The 17,841-nt window shown below is 37.0% G+C and overlaps 1 protein-coding gene across 1 annotated transcript; it reads left to right on the top strand.

Annotated features, from left to right (window-relative positions):
• Positions 1-293: 293 nt before the first annotated feature.
• Positions 294-2,589, top strand: LOC107630743 (reticulon-like protein B2). The gene is made up of 5 exons (XM_016333963.3): positions 294-847; positions 1,449-1,629; positions 1,720-1,861; positions 2,025-2,094; positions 2,185-2,589. Exons 1-5 carry the CDS (start codon positions 643-645, stop codon positions 2,352-2,354), a joined length of 768 nt encoding a protein of 255 aa, XP_016189449.1. The 5' UTR covers positions 294-642; the 3' UTR covers positions 2,355-2,589.
• The last annotated feature ends 15,252 nt before the right edge of the window (positions 2,590-17,841 follow it).

The following is a 17,841-nucleotide window of genomic DNA, read 5'->3' as shown; positions in this document are numbered from 1 at the left end:
TATTAAATAAATTCAGTTTAAATATTTGAAATTCAATTTATGCATGCGAGATTATAGTGTTGTGGTCCCTACACATTCCACGCGTCGGAGATCTGTGTTCTGCTATTGTGTCATGATTCATTTTTTCTTCAACAGTTAAACTCCATCTGTGACTTTGAATTGCCGATTATTCTACTAATGCCACGCGTCCGAACTCAGCTCCATTCCTTTTATTATTTATTTATTTATTATTATTTTCCGGTCGTAAAAAATTCAAAGTCATTTAAATTAAAAGTGAACGGCTTGGACCCCTTGGCCCTTGTGAAACAAGAAAACGATCCACTGTCAATTTGGATTCGTATCTCGGCTATACGGGTCGGCGAGCATTACCCAGCCCGGATTTGAATAGCAAGATCCCGGGTCAAATAATTAAACGGCCACGATTGCATCGATCACGATCAAAGCATGGGGTGTGAGTATTTAGAGGGCGTAAATAGCAGCAGGGGTTACCTTTTGCTTTGGGCACAGCAGAGCGCACACACAGAGTGTGGTTTTTGATAAGTGAAGGAGAAGGAGTTTCTTATTCCTTCGAGACGTTTCAATTGGGAATCTAGAGTTTAGGGTTTGTTCGTTTGGATTGCGATTTTGGTGTTTTTGAGAGACATGGCGGAGCATCACGAGCACGAGGAAGGGAAGGGGGAATCGCTGCTGGATAAGATTTCTGGAAAGATCCACGACCACGACGACTCATCGTCTTCCTCCGATTCCGACAACGAGAAGAATAGCACCTCTGAATCCATCAAGAACAAGGTCTTCAGGCTCTTCGGCAGGGAGAAGCCAGTTCACAAGGTCCTTGGTGGTGGAAAACGTATGCTATTATTCTCCTTTTCTTTCATTTCTAAGTTCTTGATGTTCTAATTGGGGTTTATAGTAGGTTCATTGAGTTCTTATTCGTTTTGATTGTGCTTCTTGTCGTGTTACATGCTCTCTTTTTTAATATTCTATTTCCCCTTTTCAATTTTTTAGTACATCGCATTTGTGTCTAGATCTGAAATAAACTTCGTTGTTTTCGCTAAATTCTCGTCAATAAGGGAGCGCATCAAATTTCTAGCTACTCCAATCATTTCTTGAAAAAAAATTGCATCTCTTGCAATTTTAATGACTGTCGATAAAGAAAAACATCGACGATCCACCCTGACTATAATATTGATCCCCCTTTGTGAGATTGATTCATTTTGACTATGGATACTAATTCTTGATTTCCCTCTGACTATGAATTTGACTAGCCTTGACTGTGATCTTGTTTCTTCATTATCCTGATAATGGAAATTGAGTCATGTTGAATATAAATAATGATTCTCTGTTTCCCATATCATGAAATTTTGCCTATTCTAGTTTTGATTTCAAAATGACTCAGGTTGACCTGTTTGCTGTTTTGACTGTGAGCTGATCTGCTTCTTTTGCAACAGCGGCTGATGTGTTTCTATGGAGAAACAAGAAGATATCTGCAACGGTGCTTGGAGTTGCGACTGCTGTGTGGGTTCTGTTTGAATTGCTTGAATACCATCTCCTCACTTTGGTTTGTCACCTCCTGATTTTTGCACTGGCCGGGTTGTTCTTGTGGTCCAATGCCTCAAATTTCATCAACAAGTAAAATGCTAATGCTATGATTCAGTTCAATTCCCTGGTCTTCTGCCCTATCTGTGGCTTGATTAAATTTCTTGTTTTGATCTTAATTAGGAGGCCACCTCAGATTCCAAACCTCCATATTCCCGAGGACCCTGTTCTACAATTTGCCTCTGCTCTTAGAATTGAAATTAACACAGCTCTTGATGTATTACGGGATATTGCATCAGGAAGGGATCTCAAGATGTTCCTCACGGTATGTAGATTATTACCGTTGTTCACTCTATTTTGTGGTTTTTTGTTGCATTTCAAAGAGGACAATGACAGATTACACGTCATGCAGTCGCAGCTTGTTGTATCCGAATTTCCAACGTACTTGCTAGTGTATTGACCTTGGTCTCTGCTTTGTGTCTAATTAGGTCATTGCTGGATTATGGGTTTTCTCCATTCTGGGAAGCTGTTGCAACTTCTTGACGTTGTTCTACATTGGTAATGAAGTCTATCGGCTTTAGAATTTTATCCCTATCGATTTGAGTAGTTGTATGTATTCTAATGTGCTTCTGTGATTTGTTGAAACAGCCTTTGTTTTGCTTCACACTGTTCCTGTGCTCTATGAGAAGTATGAAGACCAGGTGGACTCCTTTGCTGAGAAGGCAACAGCGGAGATTAAGAAGCAGTATGCAGTGTTTGATGCCAAGGTTTTGAGCAAGATTCCCAGAGGACCTTTGAAAGATAAAAAGAAGGATTGAAGTGGTTGAAGGACTGGTTCGGGCAAAGTATATGTTGTAGTTGAGTCGCGTGGATGTCCTGTTTAGTTCATGATACATTTTATTTTTTTAGGGTCTCTTGGTGCACATTGTGGAATGAACTTATATATTTATTTCTGCTGCTTACATGTTAATCTCAAGAAACGCCTATATGTTGTGAATTACATGCTAGTATGTTATAGCATCATGAATTACATCCTTTTCATTTGAATGCTTTGATAGATAGCGCTGAAACAGAATAGGCATCAGTATGCAAGGTTTATGTTAAGGTGAATAGCTGATACTTCTTAGGCCCCCGCTGACCTCGCTTCCTTTATAGTTGTTTAGAACTTATTGCGTGCCTCAGACATTTGGGATATAAATCTTAGTGTTTTTATAAAAATAAAAAAGTAATGGGATTTTTTGGTGCTCAATAGAAAGATTGCATTGCCACAACCCTCGAATTTCTAACCCCGTTTTTTATATTTCATTTTGAAAAAAGAAAACGAAGAATTCCCAGGTTGAGCGGTTGAGTCATTTAACAACTAGCGATAAAGATGTAGTAGAATAAGATACTATAAAAGCCTTTTCGTGCACAACAGGCTTCAGGTTAATTATAGCAATGTCCGGTATGATTGATTTTCCCTTGTTTTGCAGGTCTTCGTCCACTCAGTCCTTCCTTATAAATTTATTTGGGAAGTTTTGTAAATCTCTTATAGCATCATGTAATAACGTCGAAAAACCTTATGATATGTATCAAGAAAAGTCCTCTTTGATCTGTTTTTTTGTTTTTTAGTTTTTGAAAAAAAACGACAAATAGGTCTCAACTTTTTAAAGAAAGGTCCTCTTTGAGGATTTCAGGAGAAAGGGAGTAAGGTTTATATACATTTGTGTAACTAAGTACATGTATAATGAAAGTTGTCATCGGTATTGAATTATCTTTAAATTCATATCTATTTATACTGATTTTGGAGGTGTTAATATATATATGAGATTTGTATCATAGTATAGCCTTTTTTAAACGATATGGTTTTTATTTTATAGGAGAATTAAAAAATAATTAAATGAGAACTGAAACAAATTTTTAAGGTACATGCTATGGAACTAGTCATAGTCGCACTAAGACGGAACATATAGTACAAATTCGATAGAAGAAAAAGAAATACCAAGAGAGGTTATATTAAACTACTCTTCTACTTTAGCTCATGACAACAATAAAGAAGTATCATAGCCCACAAATTCAGCCCAACAGAATACAAAAATTCAATTTTAATTTTAGTCTTTATTATCTTATCTTTATCTTATCTTTAATTGTTCTTATCTTATCTTTATTTGCTTTTATCTTTCATAGGACAATGCTCTATATATATTTAGTTTTACTCTCATAGTTGACAATACACTTCAGTACAATTCAATCAATCAACAATTAATAAAAGTTCTTTTCTTTGCTTTTCCTATTCTTTCACAATTTTATCATGGTATCAGAGCTATGGTATCCTCCATGAGGAGGATATATAAGTTATCATCTCTTCGGTGAGAAATTACCCTACATCTTTTTCAACCTCCTCTCACAATGAATAATCAATCTTCCAATTTAGTTCAAGATCCAACCAATCTTTGTTAAAGGCATCCAAGTGAAAATCCTACCCCAGTTTTGGTTACCCCGGTTCTTTATCAGCAATTCTGTCTGCGCCTCCTTTCTTCCGACAATTTCGTCTGCATTCTGTTTCAGCAGTCATATCTGCATTTTGTTTCAGCAGTTTAATCTGCATATGTTTTAGCAGTTTCATCTGCACTCTTATTGCGCTCCACGCGCCCTCTTTTTTTTATCGCGCTCTATGCGCCATTTGAAGTTATTGCGTCATACGCACGCATTTTTGAAGATTCGCTGCTCAAGTACAGCATCTCCTTTTATATTTTTTCCGTCGGCAGCTCAAGCTCCGCCGCACGCATCTTCTTCCGCGTCACTACGTCAGAGGCGTCTTCCTCAACAATTTCATTGGAACTTATTCAAGCTGTGGATTATTGACATTTTCCATCCACCAGCTTGCGAGGGCATATTAAACTACTCTTCTACTTTAGCTCATGACAACAATAAAGAAGTATCATAGCCCACAAATTCAGCCCAACAGAATACAAAAATTCAATTTTAATTTTAGTCTTTATTATCTTATCTTTATCTTATCTTTAATTGTTCTTATCTTATCTTTATTTGCTTTTATCTTTCATAGGACAATGCTCTATATATATTTAGTTTTACTCTCATAGTTGACAATACACTTCAGTACAATTCAATCAATCAACAATTAATAAAAGTTCTTTTCTTTGCTTTTCCTATTCTTTCACAATTTTATCAGGTTAAAATTAGAAAAATATATTATAAATAAAGAAATTTAGGTATCTTAATTGCAGCTATAATTATAGATAGAATTAGTACGACTAGATCAAAGTATTGTGTCACTAAATGGTGGATTAATGATCAAAATGTTTATTTTAAAACTAATTATTAGAAATAAACGAAAATATGAAATATAAAATATAAGATATAATACAAGTTAATTGTATTTAATATATATAATAATTAACTGTTGGTTACACAATTATAGCATTATACTAGTGCCAAAACTTTCAGACTTAAAATTGATGATCTCCGGTCGCTAGTAGATGATAAAAGTATAAAACTCATAAAACCGTTCTTTATTTAACAGGATAACGTTTGATTGCTTCTGAATGTTACACTTTTTGTTAAAATACCAACAAGTTCTACGTACAAGAGTTAGATATAGCGAAATTATATTTTGTCAGATTTTTTTTTTTGTTTTTTTTGGTTTGCACTAGCTATCCATCAGGCCGAAAGTTCGATGACTAGTCCCTCAAATATATATACTAAGCACTCTTAACACTTGTGTATTTTTTTTCGAAGATAGAAAGACTAGATCCCGCAACCTCTTAAATGAGAATGAAAAAACTATGCCATTTAAACTATACCTTATTGACAACACTTGTGTATTTATACGATGTTTATTATAAAAGATGTATATATAATAGGATTGTTTTAAATATATTGTTGTTCTTATCTAGTAATAACTTTGAGATATATCTCATCTCTTGCAACTGTTTTTTTTATTGTAAGAGCTATAACTTGGACCATCAAAATAAAAAAAAATGAATATCTGCAAAAGATATTTTGACGCTCAAGTTAATATATGTATTAGATAATGTGTCTCTTTCTAAATTATAAAAACATACCTATTTCAAAGGTTACCTAAAACTTAGTTGCTTATTGGGCCGAGATGTAAGGTCCAGACTCCCTTTAAGACAGCGTCCGACTTCTTTAATCAAATGTGGAACTACTCTAAAAAGGTGGTTACCTTTTTTACTATAAATACACTGACACTCTAAGGTATATTCAGACCTAATCTACTAATAAACTTGCTAACATCGTTGCTGACTTAGGTATTGGAGTCTCTTACAGCTACCACCCCCCACCTCCTCGCGAGGAACACGGATAGCTGTAAGAGACTCCAATACCTAAGTCAGCAACGATGTTAGCAAGTTTATTAGTAGATTAGGTCTGAATATACCTTAGAGTGTCAGTGTATTTATAGTAAAAAAGGTAACCACCTTTTTAGAGTAGTTCCACATTTGATGGTAAATGGTCGTTCCCTCTTAGTAGAGAAGTTATTGAGATCTCCCTTCTAGATAAGTAGGAGATATCTTAGGAGGTAGTTACTTATTCAGATAAGTAGGGTTGGACTACCTTTGTTGTACCCGACCTCTATGAGGTCGGGCAGGAGTAGAAGAGGCCACTTTTATAGGGTGGGCTCTTGTTCTTTTTGGGCCTGACTTTATTCTGGGTCAGGGTATGAATAGTACCCCTGTTTGAGTCTGAGCTTTTACGAGGTCGGGCTCGAGCATTTGTGGCTTCAGTTTTCCATGTCGGGTATACCATATTCGAGAGGTCGGATACTCGACGTGTTTTCAAAATTTGTTGAGATGACGTGCCGCTTGATGGCACGGCGTGCGTTACGTTGCCATTTCCTTGGGACCTGTGCACGTTATTAATGAGAGGCGTAGTTTTAGTTTTTTGTCCCTTGTTTCTTATAAATACTCTTTTTTCTTGTTTTTTATTCTTTTTTGTTTCTCTGAACTGCTTCGTTTACCATCTCTCTTTCCATCTTCAGTAACTGCTCATTCTTTCAAGCTTTCTTTGTGACCCTTGTTCTTCATTCAAGGTTTCTTTATCTTGAATTTTCGTTCGTGTATTGGAGGCTTTGGATCGTACGTGTCTTACTGTTTGTTGTGCATCCTTTCAACTTCGCACTCCTTTAAGGTTGGTTCTTTTAATCCATTGAACCTTTCTGTATATCCTGAGTGATCCACTGCTGCTTTTGTTTTTGTTTTGCCACTTTGATTTTTCATTTGTATTCCGAAATTTGCTTCTTTTCTTTTGAATTTTTGTTTGCTTTTGTTTGTTGCTGTAATTCTGAATGTGGGGCTCTATTCGTGTTGCCCCCAAATGGTGCCATTTCTTTATGGAAGATGGCATCATTTTCATATACGAGAGAGATAGCGTAGCTGTTTTGTGTTGGAAGGGTTTTATGATGTTCTTGGTTGATGCTGACTCGACCTCTTATGAATTTGTAAATACTTGTTGCTGTTCGATTTGTTGTGATGAATTTTTGTTTTGTTGTATTGTAGGTATATCTTTTGATGTCTCGTTCAATAGTTCACAACATGTCTTATAAGGTTCCGTTCGACTTGACTTGGGTAAATATATCTGTTCTTACTCTTGTCCTTGTTATTGATAACGAATATGGCGAAGCCTTTTGTAGTCATCATAGGTTATGTTTGAGTCAGGAGGATGAGAGGAATTATGAAATTGTGGTTGTTGACCCTGAAGAGAGGGTCTGTTTTCTTGACTTGATAGGTCGGAACGTCATTTCATATATGTGTACGATTGTTTTTTTACGAAATTAGGAGTTACTTTTCCTTTCTTTGATTTTGAGTCCAATGTCCTTAAATTCTGCAATGTTGTCCCTACCCAATTGCATCCCAATTCTTGGGGTTTCTTGAAAATATACCAACTTCTTTGTTGAGAACTTGATGTCCAACCTTCTCTTAATGTCTTCTTTTAGCTTTTTGTTCTCACCAAATCCTTTAGCTCCAAAAAAAGGTTGGCTCTCTTTCTGTGCTATTCAGGGTAGGAAAGTTTTTGCTATCTTTGATGAGTCCTTTCATGACTTTAAAAACTATTTCTTTAAGATCTAAGTTGTAGAGGGTGTCTGACCTTTTTTCTTAAGTGATAAGGATGAGCCCCTTTTCCATTTTTATTGGGAAAAAAACCCTGTGATAGTTAAGTATAACTTGGATGATTTAGACGAGGTTGAGGAGGGTGTGATCGGGGTGTTCCAGGAGTACTAGGACCGAGCTCCTTATCTGGATACCAAAAGATATTTAGGGAATTCGGGCCAGCTTCAGTCTGAACTAGGTAGTTTTTCTCTTCCTTTTATAGCTCTGGCTTTGTAAAAATGGAATTAATGACTAACGTATCCCAACTTTAGTGTTGCAGAGAGAATGGCTCCTAAGTTGGCTGTTATGAAGACACTCTGGACTTCTAGGAAGAATGTTGTTGCACGAAGCACACAACTAAAAAAAGCTGGTGAAACTGCCGACCTCTCCTCACCCTTGAAGTTGGACTTAGGCACTTCAGCCTCTCTAAAGGTTACTCCCGACCCGGCTCCTCAACCAACTCCTCCTCCCTCTAGCTCGGGCAAGCCAGCAGCTCGTCTTCTGTCTTCTATTACGGAACCGAATCCTAAAAAACACAAGACTTCAGATTCAGGAAGTATATATAAGCAAGGTTTTGATACCTTTTCTTGGAGTGAAAAGCACATCCTTCCTCATAGTTTTATCAGCATGGATGATATTGCAATTAAGAGCCATCTTCAGCTCCTTGCTCGAGGTGGAGTCCGGACAGTTGACATATGTGCAGCCTTAGCCAGAGAGTTAGAGAAAACTCCCTTTGGTGCTACTCAGAGCTCGTTGACTGCCTCACAGGCTAAAATGGCTTCTTTGAGGGAGTCTAAGAAGGAGTGAGAAGAAGAGAGGAACCTTTGCTCTCTGACCTTGGAAAGCTCGGACTAAAGTAAAGCAAGCGAAGGCTGCCTTAGACATGTCGGAGGGGTTAAAGAAGAAGGCCGATGAGAGTTACACCAGGGTCCGAAGCTCAACTTGGTGGGCGAGATTACTAAATTCCGAGACAGATATGCAGAGCTTGAGGAAACCATAGCCGAAGGTAAGGACGAGATGGCTGCATATTTGAAGGCTCAGTTCCGAGTTGTTATTCCTGAGGCGGACCTCTCCTTCATCAGCCCGGATAATATATTAATGGACGGGAAGATTGTTCTTGCCACGAATGATGAGGAAAATACTTCTGTGCCCGATCCGAAGACTTTAGGGATACAACTCGGGCAGACTTCTCAAGTTCCCTACCCTTAGTTGGATGGTGAGTCCTTTCCTTCTACAACTCTCCTGATCCCTGCCGTGCCGATTTTTGAATATGCTCCGACATTTTCCACTCAGCCTGAAGATGCTGTTACTGGCGAACAGCTTCATCCTTTATAATTTCTTAACTTTGAACGGCCCGACCTGTGGGTCTTTTATGAACAATTTCTTTGTTTTTGCTAAAAAACCTTTTTTCCCTACTTTGATGGTGGTTTTGGGTATGAATGGTTGAACGACCTTCTTTAGTTGGTATAGCCGTTTAGTTGAATACGAATTTTCATTGTTTTGACAACTTTCAATGCTGCTTTTTGTTAAGTTGGAAATAACGTCGGCGAAGTACCTCAGTCTATTCTGGACTTTTCGTATACAAGTATTATTTTTCCTTAGATGTTTGAGTTTCTACTTCGAGTAATCGGACTTTGCCATAACTTCTTACATAACTTCTTACATAACTTCTTGCACTAATTTGTACCTCACTGCTTCATCTTGCCGACCATATAGGTCGGGCAATGATTTTTGCAGTTTTCTGAGCTTAAATTAATGCGTTTGAAATGGGAAAACTAGTAGCAAAATACTTTATTAATAAGTAAAAAGGGTGTACATAATTTTATTTGCTACTAAGGATTTTTTCTTACAATCCTTATCCTTTGCTATAATGCCTCGTTAAAACCTCTTCAGGAAAACCCTATTCAGAAAAAAATCATGAAGTCGGGAAAAAGAGTACACCAGGGAGCAAGGTACGCTTTTCTAACTGTAATATCTCTTTAAGTTACATGTATGCCATGACCTTGGGAGCTCGTTCCCTTTTAATTCCGACACCTTATAGTAACCTTTTCCTAAAACCTCAACAACCTTGTAAGTTCCCTTCCAATTTGCAGCTAGCTTTCCTTCGCGCCGACTTCTAAACTCCGATGTCATTTTGGATCAGTATGAGGTCGTTCGTAGTGAAGCTTCTCCTAATGACTTTCTAGTTGTTCCTTAGGGCCATCCTTTGTTTCAAAGCTTCCTCTTTTATCCAAGCTTGTTCTCGAACTTTTGAGATGACGTCAAGTTCTTCCTTTTGTGCTTAGACATTGATCACTTCATCATAGAATCTAACTCTTGGAGATTTCTCAGAAATCTCTACAAGAATCATGGCCTCTATGCCATAAACAATTTGAAAAGGTGATTCCTCGTTGTTGAGTGGGGAGTTGTCCGATATGCCCACAAGACTTGAGGAAGCTCTTCTTCATGTGCTCCATTTGCATCTTATAGTCGACGTTTTAACTTGGCGAATACGACTTTGTTTGCAGTTTCAGCTTGTCTATTGGCCTTAGGGTGCTCTACCGATGTGATTTGGTGCTTAATTTGAGGTTGGCTACCAGGTTCCTAAAGGTCAAGTCAGTGAACTGGGTTTCATTGTCCGTGGTAATAGAGTGTGAAACTCTAAATCGGGTGACAATGTTCTTATAGAGAAAATTTTTACTTCTTTGACCCGTGATGGTTGCCAAAGGTTCCGCCTCAATCCATTTAGTAAAATAATCAATACCCACTATGAGGTACTTTACTTGTTTGGGAGTATGTCAAAATGGACCAAGAAGGTCAAGGCCCCATTTTGCAATGGCCAAGGTGAGGTGATACTAATAAGTTCCTCTAGAGGTGCTACATGGAAGTTGGCATACTTTAGACAAGGCAGGCATTTTTAATGAAGTCGGCCGCTTCCCTTTGCAGGGTCGGCCAAAAGAAACTGGCTCGAATCACTTTCTTGTCTAGTGATTGTTGTAAACCCCGTGAAATTGATAAATAATTAGCCAATAAATTAGTTATTATTTAGAAAAATTAGAAAATTAAATTTTATAGTTTAAAGAAGTAAAAATAATTGAAATATGAATTTTAACACTAAGTTTAAAGATTTTGTCCCAGAAACGGGCCAATAGGCCGAATCGGTTGAACCAGGCCCACAATGGGACCAAGGCCCAAAACCCACTTGCCCCTAGATGAAGGAGCTTCAGCTCTTTTGCCCCAAGTCATTAGAGTTCCACACTGAAACACAAAGGGAGGGAAGAACAAAAGAAACTAAACCCTAGTCTCAAATTCAATTCCCCATATCTTTCAATCCGGAGCTCCGATCACTGCACTGTCTGTGGCCACACGACCTCCATGTCAAGCTCTTCGAAACCATCCAAGAATTATGGTAAGGAATCAGTTATTTCTCACCCAGTCAATTCTCCCTTCAATTTTGATATTTTTGTTCATGGGTAGTGAAGAATTTGATGTTTTGATGTGTTAGGACCAAGCTAGCTTGTGGGAATTGTTGTATTTTATTCAAAATAGCTGTAGGTAATGGTAAGGAACTCAAAACCCTTTTGAATTCTTTAATTATATGAGGTTAGGTATTAAATTTATGAATATGGATGTAATGATATGAATTAGGTGGCATATATATATGAATTGGAACCAAATTGGTGAAATTGGAAGCTTGAATTTAGTGTTGGGTGCTGAAAATCCTTTTGATGGAGGCTTGAAGCTTATGAAGTGAGGACTTTAGGGTGTCCCGAGATTAGGGAGGAATCGGCCAAGGTATGATTTTGGTTTCTCGTAAATAATATATAATGTCGCATGAAAACGTAGGCTAGATGACCATAGGATAGGTTGAATTATGTGAATATGTTAAGGTTGAGTAATTTTGATGAAAATGTTGAGTGTATTTTGAGAATGTGATGATTATTGATGATTGTGATGATTGATGATGATAATGAGTTGTGGTGATGATAGATTGATGAGTTAATGAATTGTGTTGTCTTGATTTTTGGGTTGTTTGGGATGAAAATGATGAAAATTAGGTTTTTGTATGCTGTGGAGGAGATGGAAGGGGTACAGAATAAATTTTGAACACTATTGGTGTTGTTTTGGGGTGTGAATCATTGGTTTTGAATGGAAATTTTGGTAAAAGTAGAGGTTTGGTTTTTTTGGTAAACTTGATTTTTGACCAACTTCGGCGGGTCATAACTTGGCTTCTGGACCCTCAAATTTTGTCAAACTTGTTTCAAATAAAAACTGGGTCCATGAAGTTTATGTCGTTCGAAGAATGGACTAAAAATGATTGTTTTATAAAAGATTTATGCGCGTTTGAAGTTTAGTGTGAAAAAATTGATTTCTGCAGACTTGGCAGCTTTTCTAAAAAATACAGGGCATGCGTACGCAGACTAATGCGTGAGCATCTTTTCTATCTTTTCTTTGTGAATTTGCATTCGAATTTGTTAAGTTTAATCAATATTTAAGTAATTTTGAGCCACTATGGATGCTACTTTGAGTCATACGCAATTTGGTTTATTTCAGGTAGCGTTCGGATGGATTTGACTGGGCTTGTGTAGAAGAAAAGGGAGAAAGTGGATGATGCTGTCAACCTTGACCTCCCTGCACTCCAATGGGCATAACGTGAGCTACCGAATTCCAATTGACACGGCTTTAGTGTCATTGGAAAGCTAACTTTCTGTACTTTCTAACGATATATAATAGTATACACTTTTCTCCCAGATTGTATGGCCTTGGTGGCACCTAACTTGGGGCTTTCCAAGTTAGGCGCCAGATGAAGACAAGCACGCCAATTCCTTACGGGAAGGGTGGCGCCTAACTTGGGATTATCCAAGTTAGGCGTCAGATGAAGAAAAAAACACTCTATACACGCTGTCATAGTGGCGCCTAACTTGGGATTCTCCAAGTTAGGTGCCAACCTTGAGGAATTGGAAGGTCCCCATGCCCAATTGAAGCCAGCAACGAGATCTTTTATTAATTTATGATTAAAACTTTATTTTATTTACAAATAGGAAAAGATATTATTTAGTTTTAGAAAATATATTTTACATTAACTAGGATTAAATATAAAAGAAAAAAGATTCAGCCCTTCGGGCCTCTTCTCTCTTCCGTACTTTTAGGATTACACACTTTTCTCTGCTAGGGTTTACTTTCTCCATGAGCAACTAAACCTCCACTGTTAAAGTTAGGAGCTCTATTTATTGTATGGATTGATAATATTACTCTTCTATTTTAATTAATATTTTGATTTAAATTTCAAGAATTTATTTTCGTTCTTCATCTTAAGGATTTGGGTAGATCGGAAGAATAACCCTTATTCTATTTGAGTTCTTGTAAACCTTGGAAAAGCAATTTACTTGAACAACAGCTTGAAAATAATTTCTCCTAAATTTCTATTTATCTGGACTTAACGGGATACGTGATATATAATCCTCTTATATTTGGATAATTAGAGTTTTTATGGCACATAAACTAGAATTGAACTTAAACCTCTAATTGAAATTATGTGACCAAGGAATTGGCGATTAACTAGGTTAGAGGAAACTAAATTACTAAGGAATTAGGGTTTAGTCACATATAGTTTGCCATGAATTGAATCTTGCATGATTAAAATAGTTGGTAAGAAAAGTTAATCTAGAAAATAAATATTTCTAAAACCTTAACTGTTTTCTCCCATATTCTTCACACCAATTTACTGTTTGCTTTCTAATTTTCTGAATTTACTGTTTAATGCAATTGATTCTCAAAACACCATTTTCTACTTGTCTGACTAAGCCAATCACTCAATCATTGTTGCTTGATCCATCAATCCTCGTGGGATCGACCCTCACTCACCTGAGATATTACTTGGTATGACCTGGTGCACTTGTCGGTTAGTTTGTGGGTTATAAATTCCGCACCAAGTTTTTGGCACTGTTGCTGGGGATTGACTGTGATTGACAACTACTCGTTATTTTGATTGCTTAGATTAGATAATTTTTCCTTTAATTAGTTTTATTTTAGTATTATTAATTTTTATTTTCCATTTATTTTTTTCTTTTTTTTTGTATTTTCGTTCGTTCTTCCCCCTCTTCTGTTTACCTTTTTCCTTTCTATTTTTATTATTTAGTTTTAATTAAAAAAAATAAAACAAACAAACGTTCGTTTTATTTTCATCTTCCTTTTTAAATTTCCTTTTACATTCTTTTTTATTTCAATTTTTCATTTTATTTTATTTTATTTTATTTCTTTTTATTTTTTTCATTTTATTTCTTTCTTTTAATTTCCATTTTTTATTAGTTTTATTTGATTTTTGTCTTTAACTTTCGAAAATTGCATCATATATTTTTCTTTAATTGCTGAAATTAAGTTTGGTGTCCCTTAGTTATTTTTATTTTAATTTTTTCTTTTTATTTTTTCTTATAAATTTCAAAATTTTTGCCCCAATTTTGCTTATAATTTTCGAATTTCACTGCTTTATCTATTTAGTTGCTTTATTTTATTTCTTTTACATAGGTTACCTCACTGAAAATTCTCTGCACTCTGACATAGAGATTCTCACTTTTCTTTGTTTTCAGTTTGTTTAAGAGCAGGGACAGGAACAAGGAACCTCTTATAGATTTTGATATTGAACCTGAGAGGACCTTGAGGCAGCGTTTGCAACAGGTTAAAGCTTATAAAGTCGGAGAGAACCTCAAGAAAACGTTTGAGAAGGAAGCTATGGCTACTAATGGTGGGAATCCGAATGCTAATGAGCAAGAAAGAAGAATGCTAAGCTCATACATTGTACCCCCTCCTGACTTCTATAGGCGCAGTATAGCTGTACCTGCCATTGGTGCAAATAACTTTGAGCTTAAGCAGTAGCTGATCACTCTAGTGCAGCAGAATTGTTAGTATTATGGACTCCCACAGGAAGATCCAAATATGTTCATCTATAACTTCTTGCAGATCTGTGACACTGTAAAGAAAAATGGAGTGAATTCTAAGATATACAAGCTCATGCTCTTGGCATTTGCTGTGAGGAATAGAGCAAAGCAGTGGCTTAATTCTCAGCCCAAGGAAAGCCTAGACACTTGGGACAAGGTGGTCAATGGATTTCTGACCAAATTCTTCCCACCACAAAAGTTGACTGAGCTAAGGGTGGATGTTTAGACCTTTAGACAGAGAGATGGTGAGTCCTTCTATGAAGCCTGGGAGAGGTACAAGCTGATGATCAGGAGATGCCCTCCTGACATATTTTCTGATGGACCAAGCTGGAGATCTTTTATGATAGCCTCTTTGAAGTGGCCAAAATGTGTTTGGACAACTCTGCAGGTGGTTTATTGCACATGAAGAAGATGCTTGAAGAGGCTACTGAGTTTATTGATATGGTTGCTAACAACCAATATCTTTACTCTTCTAAAAGGAATCCTGTGAATTTTGGGGCTCCTCAGAAGAAAGGAGTCTTGGAAGTGGATACCTTGGATGCTATTCTTGCTCAGAATAAAGTCATGTCTCAACAGATCAATATGCTTACTCAGCACTTGAGTGGGATGCAGGTTTCAACTGTTAGTGCTCAAAATGCCCCTCAAGAGGCTCCATATGACATGAATGGTGGCTTCATTCAAGGTGAGAATTATGAATATGCTCAATTTTCTCCTGAATAGGTCAACTTTATAGGGAATGCTCCTAGAAATCCCAACAATGATCCATATGCCCAGACCTTTAATCAGGGGTGGAGGAGTCACCTAAACTTTGGATGGAGAGATCAACCTCAGAGACAGTAGAATTTCAATAATTCTTTGGGTGGTTTTAATCAGAACAACTTCAATAACTGCCAGTTCTAACCCTCTCAGCCTCAGCAAGCAACTTCTCAGCCTCAGAAGACCACTGACTTGGAATCGTTAGTTGCAAGTTTTGTACAAGAAACTAGAGTATCACTCAAGATCTTGGAGGTTCAGATGGGTCAAATAGCCACAAAAATTGCTGAAATTGATCAGAGGAGAACTAATAACCTTCTTAGTAACACAATTCCAAATCTAAGAGAGGAGTACAAGGCTATCACCTTGATTAGTGGACAAATGGCAAGTATGGAAACACAAGTTACTGAGGAGCCAGTTGAAAAAGAAGTTCTAGAGGAGAAAAAGGAGGAGGTTGAACACGCCCTACCTAGGCATGCAAAACAATCCTTTTCCAGTCACTCTTGGCACACATCCGACATACCTAAAGCTCTTGAATACAAGCCTAAGATGCCATATCCTCAGAGACTTCAAAAGGAGACCAAGGACAAGCAGTTTTCAAGGTTCTTGGAAGTTCTTAGAAATTTACAAATTAATATTCCTTTTGTTGAGATTTTGGAGCAAATGCCTCTCTATGTTAAGTTTATGAAGGAGTTGTTGTCCAAGAAGAAGCCTTTAAAGGGAGATGAGACAGTGGTCCTGACTAAAGAATGTAACGCCATAATTCAGAATAACTTGCCATGGAAGATGCCAGATCCAAGGAGCTTTCAAATTCCATGTACCAATTGGAGCACTACCTTTGAGAAAGCCCTATGTGATTGATAAACCCCAATTTTGTGGTTTATCTTGTGTTGAATTTAGGAAATTTTATCAACTTTTCTCACATTTATTCAATGAAATAGCATGGTTTGTGAATTTCTCCTTATTTGTGCTTAAAAGTAAAAACATGCTTTTTAGCCCTCAAATTGGTTAAATTTAATCCACTTTGATTCCACTCGATGCCTTGATGTGTTTGTTAGTGATTTCAGGGTTAAAAGGCAAGGAATGGATCAAAAGAGTGAAGAGAAAAGCATGCAAGAAGGAGAATTCATGGAAAATGAGCATTTGGAGGACTCAAGGCCATGCGCACGCGTTATCCACGCGTACGCATGAGGAGGGGATTCGCCAGCGACGCGTACGCGTGACCCATGCGTACGCGTGACAAGCTTCACGTGACCTCATTAAAGGCAACACGCTGGGGGCGATTTCTAAGCTCAAGGAGGCCCAAATTCAACTCATTTATGATACTTTTGAACCCAAGAATTGGAAGGGAATTGGGGGGGGGGGGAGGAGGGAAGTAGTCATAGTTTAGTTTTTCATCATGTTTTAGGTTAGAATTCTAGAAAGAGAAGCTCTCCCTTCTCTCTAGAATTTAGGGTAGTTTAGGTCAAATTTTCTTAGATCCAAGTTTTAATTCTCTTTATAATTTATTGTTCTATTGTCTTAATCTTCTTAGTTTTTCTTGTTAATTTCTTTATGTTGCCATTTTTACTTTCATGAACCCTTGTTAGATTTCTATTTTCTGTAATGCAATTTTATGTTTTCATGCCTTTTTATGTTTATCTTAGTTACTATTATTGATTTCTTGCTTATGTTAGTTATAGCTTCTATTAATTCTTGCATTTTGTGATGTTTTCTTTTATTGCACTCTAGGTGTTTGATAAAATGCTTTCACTAGTTATAGAGTAGTTTTCTTTACTCTTGGCCTAGGCTAAGGGAATTGAGTGACCTTGAGTCATTTGGTTTCATTGAATTGGTGATTTGAGAACCCTTAGTGGTCAATTTGATACCCATTAACACTAGCCTACTACTATGTCAATTAGTAGCTAGGTTGGGACTTATGGGTTGATGTTGATCAAGCCTATTTGACTTACTTCAAGCATAGAAGTAGACTTGATGGGTTGGTCCCTCATAATTGTCAATATATGGTTTGTAGACAAGGATGGTGATCTCAATTTTCATGCCTTAGCCAAGAGTTCTTTTCCTTTCCTTTATTAGTTAATTGCCATTTACTTTCTTGCTATTTACTTTTCTTGTCAATCACCAAATCAAACCCCCTTATTCCTTCATAGCCAATAATTGAGCACTTCATTGCAATTCCTTGTGAGATGACCCAAAGTTTAAATACTCTAGATTTTTATTGGGGTTTGTACTTGTGACAACCAAATTTAAACTTTGATTTGAGAGTTATTAGTTGGTTTGGAACTATGTTACAACGAAGTTCTCTTTTTCTATTGAGAAATTCTAGACCAATGCAAATTCTCACATCAGTGATCTGGGTGCAAGCATAAATTTAATGCCCTTGTCTGTGATGAAGAAGCTACAAATCAAAGAGGAACAACTAACAAGGATAGCATTACAAATGGTAGATAAATATTTGAAGCATGTACGTGGAATAGTAGAGAACATCTTGGTCAAGGTGGGTAAGTTCTTCCTCCCAGTTGATTTTGTGA

Source organism: Arachis ipaensis, chromosome B3, assembly GCF_059453495.1.
Source record: "Arachis ipaensis isolate K30076 ecotype BB chromosome B3, ASM5945349v1, whole genome shotgun sequence".
In the NCBI taxonomy this organism is placed as follows: domain Eukaryota; kingdom Viridiplantae; phylum Streptophyta; class Magnoliopsida; order Fabales; family Fabaceae; genus Arachis; species Arachis ipaensis.
The sequence above is the reverse complement of the archived record's forward strand: the minus strand, read 5'-3'. Positions and strand labels throughout refer to the sequence as shown.